This window comes from Mytilus galloprovincialis, chromosome 9 (genome assembly GCF_965363235.1).
Source record: "Mytilus galloprovincialis chromosome 9, xbMytGall1.hap1.1, whole genome shotgun sequence".
Lineage (NCBI taxonomy): Eukaryota > Metazoa > Mollusca > Bivalvia > Mytilida > Mytilidae > Mytilus > Mytilus galloprovincialis.
The window spans coordinates 4,012,013-4,030,807 of NC_134846.1; the positions used below are offsets into that span (position 1 = coordinate 4,012,013).

Genomic DNA, 18,795 nt, shown 5'->3' on the forward strand with positions numbered 1-18,795 from the left:
CTCTGGCGCTGGACGTGATCATGTTCCTACGGTACCACGTGTTTTAAGTGAGGTAAGTATTGTGAACTAAATGAGAAAAATATTTGGACTTCATGATAGTACAAATAAATAAATAAACTTTTATCAGGAAATAAATTAAATAAAAAACATGTTGATTGAATGATTGTCGTTGAACTTGGGATAACGTCCAGTGGCAAATATTTAGAGAATTTTCAACTCGAGAACAAATGAATAGTAAATGCAATTAGATGGTCAGGAAAACCAGGCGAGAAATTTGAAATGGGACTGGAAAATGAGGGTAAATTGGATAGGAAAAGATATTTAGCAATTGGTCACTTATGGACCCTTTAGACAGTTAGAGGATTGTTGTAATTTTTTTTAATGTACAGAGAGCATAACACTCTCTCTACACGAGGCGACCATTCAATAAAGTGTGTTCAAATAGAATAATGGATTTATATCAACTGAATTTTAAATCGAAGTTACAAAATGTACTTCACACTTTAATACTGTTATATTCAAAATAGCTATATAGTACCATTGTAAAATTTGAGCGATATCTGTAATTTTGTTCCTTTTTTATTTCGATATTACCTCTATTTCTTCTATCAGTTGAACAGAGGTACCTTTTCAAAAATGTATGTTTCTTTCGGCAGATTGTGATCATAAACGAACGGTGACCCCATTTTTATTTCATTTTTCTATTAAGTATAAGATCAAGTTCATTTATAGAAAAATATATCGACATCCTATATAAAAAAATTGCTATTGCTATAAATGTTACAGCGCTTGTATTCTACGGCTCTTGTCTTACACAAAACCTTGCCGATCTTTATTCCAAATGCATTTACCATTATGTTTCTGGGGACAACATTAGATATGAACATTTTTTAACTGCACATGAGCCGATATAAACAGTCTTACTTTGTTATGGAAAGCCTCGACTGTCATATATTAATTATATTGACGCTTTCCATGTAAAGTTAAGACAGTGTGATGATGAATTAAATCATCAAAATTCTAACTTTAAATAATAAAATGATAAGTTGAATCTGCATTGTGTTGACTAGCAACTGCAAGTTTGCAATGTTAAAGCACATTTAACCACTTCTTTTTAACCACAACTGAAAGTATTTGTTAACGTTCTGATTGAGAGGATATCGTTTTAAATGTCCTCATGTTTTTATAAAAATATACATTGCAACACAGAACACAATATAAGTGCCTGCATTATTCTAATATTTGTGTTTAACGCCACATGTAACGTAATTGTAAAATCATGTTGGTCAATGTTATTGAGATTTTGACCAGGACTGCCCGGACAGAACTATTGACTTTCGAAAGGAAAATTTGCAATCCTTTTCATTAAGACCGGATCGAGTTAAAAACAATGATGAGCGGAGTTTAAACTACTGATCTAATGTTACCCTCGGGGACAAGTTTATATTTCTGCCATGAAGTTTCCCCAGCTGTATATTTGTAGATGTGTCTGCCTACTAACTAAATGCTATGGTATAAAACAAACTGTAGTTGTCTTATTTTCTTTACAGGCTTCAATTTGAAAACAAAAAATTTCCAAAGCTGTTGAATTGCCAAAATGAATGCAGTAACACATTTAAATGGATCTGGAAACATATCCAGTGCTGTAACCGATATAGACTCTAATTTAACTGTGCTATTACGTAATGTTACTGATATGTTAGACTATTGTGATTTCAACTTAACAGACTCGAAAGGAATGAATAATTCTACACCTTCTGCTGGTATGACATTCAATAAGGCGGCAATAACTATTTTTCTCATCACATCATACGTCATAATTTTCTTTGTTGGTATCGTTGGGAATTCTTTAGTGATCTATGTGGTCCTGCGATTTGCAAAAATGAAAACTGTAACAAATTTATATATACTTAATTTAGCGATATCAGATGCATCGTTTCTGATAAGCCTTCCGTTTATCATAACGACAACTCTGTTGCAACATTGGATATTCGGAACAGCGATGTGTAAAATATACAATGTACTGTATTCGATCAATTTTGTTACAAGTGTTTTAACTTTAACAGTGATAAGCGGTGATAGATATCTAGCCGTTTGCCACCCGATAAGGTCTGGAAAATATCGCACACTTAATATAGCTTATTTCATATGTCTAATTATCTGGTCGTTGTCGTTTCTGGTCATGTTGCCAATAATTTTATATTCAACCACTGTTTCACAGTACAAAGATCCATCTCTAAAGACATGTACAATTCAGTGGCCTTCAAACCAGCTACTTCCACAAGGAAAGGCCTTCACCTGGTACACATTCCTTCTTGGTTTTGCGATTCCCGTGTCAATGATAACTATGTTTTACTCTTCCGTTATTGTTAGACTAACATGTGTTGGTCAGATGATAAAATCGAAGGGAAAACGTAAATCTCACAGAAAAGTGACCAAGCTTGTTCTAGCAGTTATATTAGTCTATGTTTGTTGCTGGTTGCCGCATTGGGTTTTCCAGATAAATCTGACAGTTATGCCTATATACCAACGACTAGAAGACTGGGAAATATATTTGTTTAATGTTTTTACAGTTTTAACATTTGCAAATAGCATGCTTAATCCGTTATTGTATGCCTTTCTAAGTGACAATTTCAGGAGAAGTTTTGCTAAAGCTTTTAAATGCGTAGCAGCAATAGAGTTAGATAGAAAAACAACAGCCGGAGATACATGTAACAGTGTGTATCCAAAATCTTCACAAAAACATGGCGAGAAAAGAAATGAAAGACACAAACCTAAATTTGAACTTGATACAATGAAAACATCGAATAAGGGGTTTCTCCTCTCATCAGACGAAAACGTGAACAATTCACTCCTTGAAACTAGCAGTGTGTATGTAGATAAAGAAAGCCAGACGCAGCAAGATGAAATTTAGAATACTGGAAATTGTTCTCTATGGTAGGTATACTTTATTCATAGTACGGTGATTCTCGATAACATTGCTGGTGTAGGTCGTGTGTATTTAACGTTGCCAGTCGTTCACAATTGTCCCTTCAACAATCGAATTAGTTGTCAGTGGAGGTTCATAAAGTTATAGTATCGACTCACTCTAAACCTGTTTTGCTACATACATGTATTAAGGGAAATATATAGTATTCTAAGATTAAAAGTGTGTTCATAATTGTAAGTTACATATACCCACGGTTCCTATGTCTTGTGTTGTGATTGAACAACAATCATAGTCTTCGTCATTTGTTTTAAGTCTGTCATATATAGACTCATTTTTAACGGTGTATAATTTTTAATCTTCATATAAAAAGATGTAGTATGAGAGCCAATGAGACAACTCTCCATCCAAGTCACATTTTGTAAAGGTAAACCATTATAGGTCAAAGTACGACCATCATCACTGAGCCTTGACTTGTTTCCGATTCATTCCGTTAGTTAATTTAGTCTCATTACTGTTGGTCAGTGTCTTGCCGTATTCTGCATGCGAGAATTTTGACTGCTATTGTGAAAATTAGAGAACTGCATGGACACCCTTGTCGTATCCTACGAGATACATTATAAGTTTGTTTCTGAAATCCAACCGTTATTTAGCATACAGCCTTTAAAATTCTTATATAATGTTTTAACCCATTTAATGAATGAGTTTGGAAAAACCAAATTTTGTAAGTGCCGCATACATAAAGCTCCATTATAATGAATCAAAAGCTTTTGAAAGTCAATAAAAAGTAACGCACCATCAATATGAAAGGTTTCAGCATAATCTATAATGTCTTAGATTTGGCGTATATTAAAACCAATTTATCTATTTTTGATATAACCATTTTGATCGCCATAAATTATTTTTTAGTACTGGTTTTACGCGTTGAGCTATTGCATATGCAATGAGTTTTGTATCAACATTTAATAGTGTAATTGATGTATATTCATCCAGTGAAAAAGGTTTTTTTTTTTTTTTGGTAAATTAAAGATATTATCCCTATCTTTTGTATGGTTGTTAGTTCTCCTTCTTCATAGCATTAATTAAGAACTTCAACAATAAGTTCTTTTGAATTACTCTAAAAAGTGCGATAGAATTCTACACTAAGCCCATCTATTCCTGGAGATTTATTTAATTTCATTTGGAATATTGCCTTAGTGCATTCTGTTATGGGGCTCCCATGGAATCAGTTTATACTTCATATAGTTTGTGATCAATGTTGGTCTCATTTATATAATTTTTAATATCTTTTAAATTAGGAGAAGTACTTTTATAAAGATTTTCATAGTATGATCTTTCTATGTTTATAACATATAGCTTATATATCGAACTTTATCCTTAAGCGCTGTAATACTCTTTTTTGTTTCTCTTGATTTTTCAAGTCCCAGGAATAATTTAGTATTTTCTGGCCTTCTTCTTACCATTGTACTCGAGATCTTATTTGTGCACCTTGTGCACCTTTAACTATGTTTGACTATAGGTGTACAAGTTCATTTTCAATAGATTTAATTTCTTTTTTCATAATTGGGGCTGCATTTGTTTTTTTCATTAAATTTTCTTAATTTTATTTCTAATTTTTTTTATATCATTTTTATTTTCAGATGACCTTTGTTTGCAATAAGTTAGAGTTGCAGTTCTGACCTCTGATTTAAACATATCCCCGAGAGTTTTCAAATTTGTGGTGAGTATTTGTTGTTTTTTTTTATATAGTTTTCGATTAAATTATTTATGAGGTCAATATAATTTTGCTCTTTAAGTATACTATTATTTACTTTAATAATCCCCTTCCTCCTTCTTCTGAATTGTGTCTAACTTGTAGAGAAATGGCTTGGTGATCAGTATATGAGATCATTTACGGTCGAATATCTGCTTTTATAATATGTGGTCTAATATCAAGACTAATCAAAAAGTAGTCAATTCTACTGGCTATTTTTGTATCAATTTTCCTTCTCCATGTGAATTGACTTGTTTTGGATTAAGTTCTCTCCATATATCTGTTAAATTATTTTTCTTTATTATTTTTTTTAAACTATTCACTGGTTTGTAGTTTCTTGGGGTATTATTATTAGTTTATCATTAATTGAGAGGGTTTCGTTCATGTCACCTCCTAGAATAAAAAACCCAAAGGATTATTCTACCTTCTGTATCTTTTATGTCATTTATTGTCTTACATTTTAAATTCTTTTTTATATAGATTGATACCCCTCTTGATTGTGTGTTACCATAACTATGATACATTTTATAATCAAACTCGTTATTTATTGTTTTTTCATATTTTTTTTGTAAAATGTGACTCTAGCATGAAAAGGATGTTACATTTTTTATTGTTTGTCCATAATTGTAATCTTTCTCTTTCCCCTTTTTGACCTAAAAGAGGAACGAAAGATACCAAAGGGACAGTCAAACTCAAAAATCTAAAACAAACTGACAACGCCATGACTAAAAATGAAAAAAGACAAACTGACAAACAATAGTACACATGACACAAAATAGAAAAATTAAAGAATAAAGGTAGGCCACATTCACGGAAAGGGATACCGGATTGTAGTTTAGTTACGACAATTGGAACATATCCGTTATCATTTGTGAAACTAAAGAATAAACAACACGAACCCCACCAAAAACTAGGGGTGATATCAGGTCCTCCGGAAGGGTAAGCAGATTCTGCTCCACATGTGGCACCCGTCGTGTTGCTTATGTGATAACAAATCCGGTAAATAGTCTAATTCGGTAGGTCACATTCATGAAAGGGAAGGGGATTGTAGTTACGACGTAAGGAACATATCCGATATCAATTTTGAAATGGTTTTTCCATAACGGTCAACCAACTCGTGATGGCGTCCGTAAAATTTACGAAAGGATGATTTCAACTTCACCATTTGGAACTCTTGGTTTAATAGCTTCCTTGTGAGTAGCAACCCTCTATCAAGAAAATCATGATATGAAATGCAAGCACGGCAATATCGTATCAATTGGGAGTTATATACCCCGTATGCAGGTGCTGCTGTAATGTTGCTACTTAGAAATGGAAAGTTCACAATTGGAAAGCTGAAATCATCTCTTTTGTCGTAAAGTTTTGTTTTCAACCGACCCTCATTGTAAATTTCTAGATGTGGGTCAAGATATGAGGCAGACTTAACTGTATCTGTAGTATCCTTTATCTCTAGTTTGATGGGATAGATGCGTTCCACATAGTCGCCAAATTTTGAATTATTAAGTGAAAGAACATCATCTATATAGCGGAAAGTAGAGAAGGATATTGCTAACTTCATATCTTTCTTCCTAAGAAGTTCCGGCATGTAGTCAGCCTCATAATAATAAAGAACCAAGTGGGCAAGTAGAGGGGCACAGTTTATTCCCATTGGAATGCCGACAGTCTGTTGAAAAACACGTCCTCCGAACGTACAAATATGTTTTCAATCAAGAAATCAAGCATTTTGAAAATATCAGTTTAAGAGAAATTTTTCTTTGAATCAGAGTGATCCTTTACAAAGTAGGATTTATCCCTCGCTTAGACAAGATACTTGTATCTACGTTGGCCATTCTTTTTTATGAAGCAACGCAATACAAACTCATTCAATTTGACTTTTAGTTTAAAATGTGGAATACTTGTGTAAAGAGTAGAAAAGTCAAATGTTTAATACTGTTACAAGATGAAAGAGAGTTAGATTGTATGTACTCTAAAATATCTTTGGAATTTTTAAGTATCCACATCTGACTCACGCCACCTCTAGAATAAGCAGTTTCACAATAACTTTGCAGCCCGTCTTTGATTGCAAATAAATTAGATGATAATAATTTAGAAAGAGGTTTCGTGGAGCACTTGGAAGACCCAGCAATGTACTGACATTTTAGTGATATTATATGAAGATTTTCAACCATTGTTTAAATTAGAGTTTAAATGTGTTGTTGACATAGATGCAAAAAGAAGATATAATTGTTTCACCTCATATTCACGACATATTTTCATTAATTGTTTGATTTTATGATTACTATAAAAAAAACATTGGTATATGATTATATTTGAAATATGTGCATGTATTATTAACAAAATATAAACACAAACTTGACAATGTACATACTCATCAATACAATATTACAACATAAACAAATATAAGCATGCGGACATGTTATTAAACACATAGTTTTATAAATTTGTTCATATATATATTAGATTTTGCTGTTACTTTTTAACATATTTTAAGACTATTATATATATTTACCTTGAAAAAAAACATATATATTTTATTGATATCATGTATTTTAATTTCATGGTTATTTTTTTCTTTTTTAGATGATCTGATGTTTTGACAGAAGTATGGACCATGTACATGGTGTAGAAAATTACGATCAATTTAGAAACAATCGAAATGTTTATAGTTTGCAAAATCAGTACTTGTGTATTTCTATGGAGGAACATATTGACTAATAATATGGTTGTTTACAGAGGTTAGACGGATGGGTTTTACCATGCGGATTAAATTGGACATTTGAAGTGTTCCTAATATGTGGATTAAATAGGATATCCAAATTTGTTTAGTGTGAAATGGAAATGGACAAAGTATAAATTCTTATATGTGAATTTAAACTGATAAATATTTTTTTATTGGGCAAGCATAAATATTTTAGATTTATGTGTATTAATTATTTGGTATTCATCAAGGATATTTTCTTCATGAACTTTATTTTTTGTTGGATTTCTTTTATTCATTTTATCTTTATTTCTACTTCTAGCAGCCAGTGTGTTCTTTTTAAACAGTTCAAGTATATGTATAATTATTATATTCATTGTATTATGATTCTATATATGAGTAAGTGTATAAAATCTGAAGTAATATCACACTATGACTTATTTTCTTTTTTAATTTTACTTGGCTTAAAAGAGATATAGACAAACAAATAAAAAATATAAAACAGTATTTACAATGATTCATAGTTGTATTTTATATTTGGACAATTATGTGTTTTCGGATCGTTATATGTTATGATCAAATGTCCTTGGTTTTGTTGAGCTATCTCACGGTCAAGCAGTGTATCAGTTGGTGTGGTGGAAGATCGTGTTGCTGTTTCCGCTGCGGGGGTTGTCCCAAGGTATTTATCGAGTGGACCGGGCGTTGTTCCTTGTGATTTGAATGTTGTTGTTTTTTTCTTTTTTTTTCAAGTTGTTTTTATGAGATTGATGTGCTAGTCTGTCTGAGTTCTTTTCAGATGGGTTTTGGTCTGGTACCTGTATGTTGTTTGTATCTTTGGGAAAGCCAGCCTTTGTACTGGTTTCTTCAGTATGTGGTGTTTCTAGCAGGTTTTCGGTCGATTGTGATAAAATAATCTCCTAACCTTTTTCAGATTCATCTTCATTTGTTTCATCTGACTCTTCGGACGACACTTCTAACTCAGCTTGATTGTTTTTATCAACATCAGCTGTGTAATCCTTAGAGATGTGCCCTTTTGTACCGCATGTCTTGCATTTCTAGTCATTGTTACAGTCTGTTTTTATGACCGTTTTGCAGGTATTTGGTACATTCAATTTCTGTGTTTTGGTTTATTTGACCCTTGTAGAAAATAAGGCCACGGTATTTGCCAATTTTTATATTTGTAGGAATTGTGGTAGAGCAGGGTTCGCAATGAAAGATCCAGTCACCTGTTTGACAGATTGTCAAGAACCCATCATTCCGTAATCTCTCTCTGTAGTAGTTTAGAACATCAAGGTGCCAATTTTGTAGATATCTCACCAGTTGTCCATCATATTCTTTATTCTAATTATTACCGTTGTTGGGCTTTCTTTTTCTACACATTTTGGATTTCTTAAGTAGACCTTAATGCGTTTTTTCCTTACTGTGATGGAATTAACCACAGGAGTGTCTCAGTCTTCCTCACTGTCTGGGTATATACGCCATACCCCTCCAATGACTCTTTGAACTCCATTTATGTGGTTGGCGGGTATTGTAAGATCAATGCATTTGAATAATTCTGTATGCGTTAGGTGATTGTTCTTATCTAGTTTTAAGCTTCTGAAAATGTCTCATGCTAAAATGAATACCGGCTTGACGTTGAATATTTCACTATCAGGTTCTGCATCATCTCAGTGTTGTTGTTGTGTTTAAGTGCCATTACGTATGAACCCGCTATTTTGTCACTAGCCGAATTTTGACTATTTTGACCACTCATGGTTGCAAAGGGGAAAACTGTTGTGTTTTGAACTATAAAGGTAATTAGACAGTTTTTTATTATCGTATTGTGTATTGCTTGAGTGGATGGAGTGACTCTCAAATCTTCTGTACATAATTATTAACTGTTGTTATTTTCCGGAGCTTGGAAAACCGTGGTCAGCCATTCAAACCGGAAATATATATAATATCTAAGTTAATAAAATCAAAACAATAAATGATATCACAAAGTAAGTGTCGACATAATAATGTGATAAAATAATGATCGATGACTTTTTTTTAAAATAATCAGAAGATTTTTATTAAAAAAAACTTAATGAATAACACACAGTATATGAAGTTCATTCATAGTACATTATACATAAGTGAATCGTTTTTATCGTTTTATTGTTTATCTAGCCCGCAGACGATTAAATCATTATCAAACGAACAGCTAAAAACTAACATTAACGTTTTTTCTGTTACATTTGCTCTAATTATAAATGTAATGCAGGATAGTCAAGTAGAAATATAAATTTCGTATGAAGGCCTATTTCAATAATCAAATGCGTTAACATGCAGTTAATATAGCAATTATTAACACAACATACTGATAATAGCACAATAGTATAATAGCCCATGGTGATTTGAAAAAAAAGACACTTGTTTTTGTTTTAACCACGATAAAAAGGCGTAGAATTAACACAACATACTGATAATAGCACAATAGTATAATAGCCCATGGCGATTTGAAAAAAAGACACTTGTTTTTGTTTTAACCACGATAAAAAGGCGTAGAATTTTTTTGGTGTTTGAGAAATACAAGTCAGCTCTGGTATAAATTTAGTCCCAGTATAACTTATATATAATCATGCCGACACAACACCAGCAAGTAGTAGGTACATAGCCGTTTTTTTTTTTTTTTTTTTTTTTTTTATCTTTTGAGGCCAACTATAAATGGATTATTGTATTCAACGGTAATGTTTGCAATGGTTTTGTTGCATTTTAATTTATCAACTCTGTTGGGCTTTTTTCAATATAATTCGTGAAATGTGTAAAAAAAATGCATAAACTCCATAGGAAGAATACACAAAGCTAGCATTTTACGTTGATCTGCTCTCAGATTAACTACTACATGTAGCCTGAGACTAGCATATTTGGCATCGTTTCTTAAAAACATGTACATGCGTAAGGTTTGCTGTACCAAGTTAGGAATATGTTATCATATAGTCCGTTTCTATGTAAAGCAGCGTTTGTTTTTGTTGCACGCTAGCGTTTCTGTTGTTCCGTTGTACATGTATTTCTCTTATATTTTGCTTCGGTTTGTAACCGGGTTTTGTTTTCTCTCAATCGATTTATTACTTTCGACCAGCGATATACTACTGTTGCTGTTATTTAGAAGACTTTAACTATGATTCTGGTACCTTTGTAAAACCAAGTTTAATCCCTCATATTTTACAAAAGAAAATGCTTGTATGAAGTGAGGAGTATTACAGTTCAAATTGGACAATGGACCTGCAGATTAGAAAATTCCATGGAGTTCGTTATTTTTGTTATTTAGGTTTTTTTTTCTGAAAGTATCGCAACAATATTAACTTCAAGATAGAACATGTAGACCGTCTAGACAGTCATCAATAATTCGATGAAAAACACGAATGTAACCATTATTTATTGCCATAGCGAACGTTCGGGTATTCTGCATCGATGAATATTTGTATGAAGTCCAAGCTGGTAAGAATATATTTGTTTTGTAGTAGTTTTTTGTTAAACAACTCTATTATAATGAGTGTCAACAATAAAAAAAAACACACTTCTTCAAGATATGCTCGGAGTACTATTAGAATCAAAGTAATAATAAGAATTTTTCTTAAAATCATAAGTTGTTGTTGTTATTTTGTACGTCCCGAGACAAATACTTAATGCTAAATGATGACTTAATAAATCAACAATCGATACAAATAATTTGGTATAGGTGCAACCTACTGCAGCGAGTTGTTGCAACAGTTGTTTACTGTAAGACTATTGTACTTCTCTGTCTATGTAAAGGATCGGTTGTGACGGAAAAACTCTGCATTAAGTGTTGTTGCAGTGATATATGATAATTTTTAATTTTTAATTCAATTGTCATTTTCAACAAAACATTAATTACGATCATAACAAATTAATGGAATATTTGTAACATATATACACTGGTTAAAAATAATTGTGTACAATGTAACAAATATATATATAAAGTCTGTCCGGGCGTTATCCTATCCATTGTGCCATATATTCATAACACTTATTTTAACGTTAATGTACTTATTCAGAAACTTTATCGCGAACCAATGTATACTTACGTTAAGAAAATTGGTAACAAAGACCTGATGAAATATTTCAATAAAGTATAGCTATTTGTAAACTCAGTTTCCTATAATATAATTCCCATCAATATTGTTTCCACAGTTCCAGTATGGTATTTCTTCAATGAGGATTTCCGATGCATTATACATCTTTTAGTAGATAAAGCAGTTATTAAACTCCTTGATGCAATTGATGATCACTTAGCCTAAGACAGAACTATTCAAGCATATTCTATACGAAGTTCCTCTCTTCCAATTACCATACCTCCTATGCTTGATGTTACTTCCGTTACAAACATTTCGTAGTTTGTGTGTTGCATATCGAATCCTCCCCGACATTCCGTTGAATGATATGTAAAAGGGAGCACGTATTTCATTTCTACAATAAAAGTTAAGAGTCTTTGTTTTAAGTTTATTTTAAAAAAAAAATAATATCGTAAATAATACACGATTTTAATATAATCAAAAAATAGTGTAAAATACACTTACTTCCGATACGTTACTTACGTAAACCACGAGTACACACATTTCCGCGGGAATTTTTTAAGCACGAGTTTCACGATAAACATTTAATCAATGACGTTATTGAAGTACGTTTAAGGAGGCTCGACAAGATTCACATTTATTTTTTATTTGTTACAGTACACTTTTAGCAAATTGTCAAAATGGAATATCGAGATTTGCTAAAAAAAAATGATGCTACAATGTTTTTAAAAAGTAATGTTGAATAAATCTAGAAAAAAAAGGCTTTGTATATCAAGAAAACAAATCTACAATTTTGCAACATATATATTGTTGATTTTATAATGACGATTGAACAATACAAATGTTTGGAAAATAGACGCGATGTTGTCACTTATCGTCCAGTGGCTCATATTTCAGGAATGTTCAGGACTAAAGGCAAAGCGAAGTTATACGCTAAAATAACCGTTCTATTGCTCCGGTGTATCATTTATACACATTTAGGAGGGGGGCAATGAATATTACCAGGGGAGAGGCGATGATTCAAAAGTTATGAAACGAGCACCAGCATATGGCATAGTATAAATACTATCTTTTTTTCTTCATTTTCATTTTATTATTTTGAGCGTTGCAAATTTTGAATCAAGGAAGTATTTGTGTTTCTGTTAGGGAAGAGACAATGTATTTGCTTTGACATTTTCTTAGGTTAACAGTGCAACATTGTTATATTGAAGAGTGGGGAAGGGGCCGGTTTTTAGTCTTCTAGGGGCATTTTTTTTTTGTCTGACTACTCTATATTTAGAATATTTTGTAGTGTTATCTCCTCTGACCTGGTGGTATCAATAATCATCTTCTAACCTATCGGACGTCCCGAAATCCTAAATATATCTAAAGAAAAATCCAATTTAATAAGTGTCGTTGCATGCACAATAATTGTCCGCAGTTCCACGACTAATATTTAAATATGTCAAAATAAAGGATCCCTAAAACGAGTCTTACGTATGATTCGTCAATCATACGTACCTTTCGTCAATTTGTAAGAAAGCTCTATTAAGGACAGCAATTTCAAAACCATGCCTGAGGGCAGCTTTACCCGAGGTGAAACTTGAAACATATGTACTAAAAAAGATAATTTGTGTCGTGGCACTGATACTACGGGCGAATGTATTGGTCACTTATTTGTTTATAATTTGTGAATAGTACAGTCGTACAGAAAAGACAAATATAAACAGTACATTCGTATGGAATGATCAGCAACATGTGTTAAGTATGTCAACTGGGAAGAAAACGAGTTAATGTTGACTGCAACTGATATAAATTTGACATCATTTGGAGCAAGGCAAAACTTTCCTTCCAAAATACCATGTATATTTCTATGGGAAGGGTTTGCTCATGTGGCATCGAGCGTATCAATTTTCCATATTAATCAACCGTGAGTGTTTATATATGTACATGCCTTACATTGCTTGCATTTCCTATCATGATTTTCTTGATAGAGGTTTGCTGCTCACAAGGAAGCTATTAAACCAAGAGTTCCAAATGGTGAAGTTGAAATCATCCCTTCGTAAATTTTACGGACGCCATCACGAGTTGGTTGACCGTTATGGAATAACCGTTTCACAAATGATATCGGATATGTTCCTTACGTCGTAACTACAATCCCCTTCCCTTTCATGAATATGACCTACCGAATTAGACTATTTACCGGATTTGTAATCACATAAGCAACACGACGGGTGCCACATGTAGAGCAGGATCTGCTTACCCTTCCGGAGAACCTGAGATCACCCCTAGTTTTTGGTGGGGTTCGTGTTGTTTATTCTTTAGTTTTCTATGTTGTGTCGTGTGTACTATTGTTTTTCTGTTTGTCTTTTTAATTTTTAGCCATGGCGTTGTCAGTTTGTTTTAGATTTATGAGTTTGACTGTCCTTTTGGTATCTTTCGTCCCTCTTTTACAACCAATCGGAAAACATATGTATCTTGAAGCCATGCAGGATCAGTCTAGCTGACCATCATTTTGATTATTCCAGTTAAGCTCTAGATTTGTTTAAAAAAAATACTGTGCAGATAATGTTAACAGCTGACTTACATGCCAATAGAAATCCGACAGTTCTTGTGCATTTTAAGTGAATACTTGTCGATCATCATTGTTGATTGGATTGTTTTTTAAAACATATTTATTGAGCCCAAAGCACCACAAATACGAAAAATAAACGTGTTACTGCAATTCTCATATGATATAAAATGTTTGTTTTTTTTTTTTGTTGGTTTTTAATACTAAGTCAACGAGTTTAACATAAATAAACGTAATTAAAAAATATGGAAATTGACGACAGCTTACTAGATAGAACATTAACTTATTCAAAAATTGTGAAATTGTGAAATAGGGATTATGTCACAGAGAGCACAGCCCGACTAAAGAACAGATAACAGGTGAAAGCCACAAATGGGTCGTCAAGCAGCGAGTAAAGCCCACACCCGGTGTTGGACCTCAACGGGTACCTAAATAAAAATGTGTATTAGTTAATTGAAAATGGATGTCATTCTAAACTCCAAAACATACAAATGAACTAAGATAATAAATAAGACTAACAAAGGCTAGATGATCCTGAATTGGGACAGGTGCAAAAATGCAGTGGGGTTAATCATGTTGTGTGAGATCACAACTCTTCCTTTATATCTCTATCCAATGTATCCATTTATTACGCAAATTAAAACTCAGTTTAAAGGTTGTCCGAGTCCGATGTCAGAAAAAAGTAACAAAAGATACTATGGAAAATGACAATGATATTTGAATAAAGAAAGGACCACGATCAGTTACTGACATGCAAGCTCCAGATCTCAATTAAAATAATTTAACAATTATGTCTTCATTACATCATCTCTCCCGTTACGTCATACCATCATAAAAAATATGATCATTATCGGTAGTGTTCCTAATAAATATTGTCTTTCCCATGTATTTAGTTTCTATCTCGACTTTCATCATTGCAAACGACATCAGTAAACTATCTGCAAAACATACAGTACATGTTAATAATAACTATAATGGTCGAAGAACGCATTTATTTTTAGCTCTGTTTTTATTCCACTTCAAAACTCGAGGGTTGACTTAACTTTAGGTATGTGATTATTTTGGCCCTATAGTACGGTTCTAGCTCTAATAACATTGACAAAGGGACGTTCGCTTGGGCTTTTGTGATTCATAATTTGCAATATTGCAATTGTTGGACAATAGCTTAATGCAAGATTAATTATTTTGTTTTCAGAGAACATTGCAAGCAAATATTCCTTTCACAATTCCTCATGCAAGTTAATCAAATGTTTAAAGCACTTCGTTATAATAAAAACATCGCTAATGTAACAAAATTTATGAAATAAAAAGATTAACACATGTAAGCGTAAACCTGTCCCACATATTTGCAAGAGGGGCGAAAGATACCAGACGAACAGTCAAACTCATAGATACACGAAAAGGAACTTCAAAGATGGTACTTTGGTACAGCAAATCACAGAGGTCAACATTAGTTTAGATATTTGTTTACCTGTATTTTTCACAGTAACCTTTAAAACAGACGGTGACCTGTTCGTCTGATTTTAATTGATTTATTAATTTGGTTTGCCCCATAGCTGTCTTCTTTCTCTCTTCTAGCGTTGCGAGATCCTAAATTACCGCTACTTTCGTTCATTCAGAATGGAAAGGCTACCAATGCCTCCTGTCGGAATTGTGTTTTTTTTAACATGGTGATGATCTCTCATAACAAATCTTTGGTAGCTCTTTGTGTGGCCTATTTCAAAGCAAAACCTCATCCTTTATTCATCTACTCTCTGTGATATAACTATTTTCCACTATTCATACAGGTCAACTCACTGTTCAGAATCTACCAACTTGAAATACTGTGATGTGTTCTGGGCCTGAATATGTGTAAAAAAAGGGATGTCAAATTAAAACGCCGATATTTTTGAAAGGAATTTAATGTTTTATTCAATTTCCCTCGTCATATTTCAGATAGCAGTTTTATCATTCATAACTTCTTAACTGCAAATTACAAGTAACAATATTCTAACTCTTACTGACCTTATCGTACTATTTGTAATAATAAACACTATCAAAAAGACATTAAATATAAATTGCAAAACTATATGGATATTACAAAGCTAAATAAGAAATATATTTAAACATATTAAAGCAAATTTGTAGATTGACCATTCAGTCGCAGAATTAATAAATTATGTTGCTAACCCTGTATAACCATTTGTTATCCGATAGATAATGTCTGTCATAAAGTTGTCATTTATTCACACGCACATATACATATTATTAAGTATGCTGTATTCAAATATTTCTTGTAGCAGTGTTGTTAACTGTGCGATGGCTTTGATTTAAACTATATCAGGAATATTTAAGGGATAAGCATTATCATAACAAACACATCTATAGCTTGCATTCTTGTAAATATTAATAATGCAATTTCCTACAGAAGTCACATTACGGCAAAATAAAACTCTATCACTTTTATTCTAGAAAGAAGAGTTCAGACGTATTGCTATTTATTTTAAGTTCAAAATATAGGACTGTGCGGCATATCTTCAACGTTGCGATGCCCCGTATTTCTAAGTGTTAAAACTTACACTAACATTATTACTACCCTTACCTTGACTTTAGGTGCTCCACAGATTTCAATTTGATCGATATCGATATGCATATGTATATTTAATGGTAACATTCCCAAGTTAGGGCTCTACGAGATAAAACATAGAGATAATATATGGGAACCAGTATGTAAACACACATACCTCCCTAAAAGAGGCGTGGTTTGAGTAACAGCTGTATTTACAAAGTGCAACTGATAGGTTATAAAAAAAAATGCTGTACCTTATGTCTTTACTCGAGACAGATTATTTTCTAAACTTAAAACGCAAGGCTTGACAAGCTTTTCAAATATTCAAATTTATAGTCTATAGTAGAGAAATATCGTAGTGCACAACATTAGCTAGTATAATCTGTTTTATAGAGAATTTTATTCGATATATTGTCTTTTGTTTCACTGGTCTGCAAAAAGGTACATTCCTTAAGATTTATGTGACGATATCCAGTTTGACAGCCTGACAGAGCACATAGTTAAATTTTGACTAATATAGGACTGCAGACACAAAACGAACCATACAATTATTATTTAAAAGAACAATGAAATGGTCAGGGAAAGAATAAATCGTGTTACAAACGTAGAAAACAAAAAATAACAAAAACGTTTCCCTGAAATGTATAGTATTCCTAAGAATCTGTAGTACCAACAGCTTTTAAATCCAAATTATAGCCAAATTAAGATTATTAAAAAAATCAAAATTTATATACAAGATAATAACAAGATTCACAAGGAAATATTGAAACAAATTGCAAAATTAATTGTATAAGCCAGTATCGTACATTTGTTTAAAAGATTGTCAATTCTTGTCCTAAAGATAACTGATTTTGATGTTTGGTCGTTCTGATTACAAATCAACATACTTATTTTGGTTCTTATGATAAGTAGAAATTGCAACAACTAAGCTAATTGATTATTCTCTTTAACACTGCAATCCACATAACATTAAACGTATGTCGTGTTACTTTCATAGTCATCACTGTTTGTGCATATTTTGTCATTTCATCTTATGCTATGCCTTTGAATTGGATATTTCTAGAGTATAACATGCTTGCAGTTAAGTATAATGGTCTGTAACTAAGTGTCTGATACTTTGAGTTTATATTTTTGATTTGATTCTGATGTACTTTTAACAATTGGCAACTAATGCACTTTTTTATTTGAATTTTGTTGTGAAAATGTGTAATTGATTGGAATTGTTCTGAAAAAATGAATGTTTTATTCGGATTTACTTGATTGCAAACGTTAATTAACTCACATGTGCATACAATTACTGGTGTGCCTTTATATAATGAATAAATAAAACAGGAATTTGTTGCTACTTTTCTTGCATTTGAAGAATAAACTCATACCACGTCTTTTCTATACTATTAATTTACCCTGCTCTGTACAAAATCCAACACGTCATGGCAAATTGAAGAAGGGGATGATTGATGGTTGTTTAAACTGTTATACAATTAAGTAGATACAATGTATATATATAGATTTTCACATCCTAAATAGGTCAATTTAAGAGATTTTTGCAAAATTTGACAAAATTGACTAGATTTCAACCATTACGACCAAGAAACATAGAGCGAACATACTACTTTGATTTCCAGGATTATCAATCACAAGAGTTGGTAATTGTTTTTGAGTTTTGGTCTGTCTGACAGGTATTAGCATACCTACTTTTTTCAATAACATTTTGAATCTCTTGATTCTAATATATGCAACAACAAAACCATTTTATTATTCTCTTCAATATTATAACACATCTACATGCCAGTAACTTTATATCGCGACACTTTCACGTTAGTAAATCAAGAAAAATATCATGGTTACGTCATCAGACAAAACTTGTAAGGAATAACGTTTTATTATGATCCATTATGCAGATTTTGTCATTTGATTTACTGCTATTACTTTGAAACAGATTAATTTAGAGTGTAATATGCTTTCAATTAATTACGTTGGAATGGAAATTAGTTTCTGATACTTTGAATTATTTTTTGAGATAAGAGACTGATGAACTTTTAACAATTATTAACTAACTTAATTTACTTGTTATTAGAATTGCTCCATCAAAATGTTTATTTTATTCAAAAATAATTGATAACAGATGATAAATACATTGTGCATAATTGCACGAATGTGCATTCAAAATCTATATTTATAAGAATAAAACATTTTTGCAATTTAAAGAATGCTCTTTTTCATTTATTTTTTTATCGAAGTACTACAAGTGTATAAGAATA

The 18,795-nt window shown here is 32.1% G+C and overlaps 1 protein-coding gene across 1 annotated transcript; it reads left to right on the plus strand.

Moving 5' to 3' along the window:
- The first annotated feature begins 1,556 nt into the window (after positions 1–1,556).
- On the plus strand, positions 1,557–7,724 carry LOC143046595 (somatostatin receptor type 2-like). Its single transcript, XM_076219747.1, has 3 exons — positions 1,557–2,937; positions 4,567–4,646; positions 7,260–7,724. Exon 1 carries the CDS (start codon positions 1,598–1,600, stop codon positions 2,912–2,914), a length of 1,317 nt encoding a protein of 438 aa, XP_076075862.1. The 5' UTR covers positions 1,557–1,597; the 3' UTR covers positions 2,915–2,937; positions 4,567–4,646; positions 7,260–7,724.
- Positions 7,725–18,795: the final 11,071 nt, after the last annotated feature.

What these genes read in the sequence shown, in the direction of transcription:
- LOC143046595 (XM_076219747.1), top strand. Translation starts at nt 1,598, where the DNA reads ATGAATGCAGTAACACATTTAAATGGATCTGGAAACATATCCAGTGCT.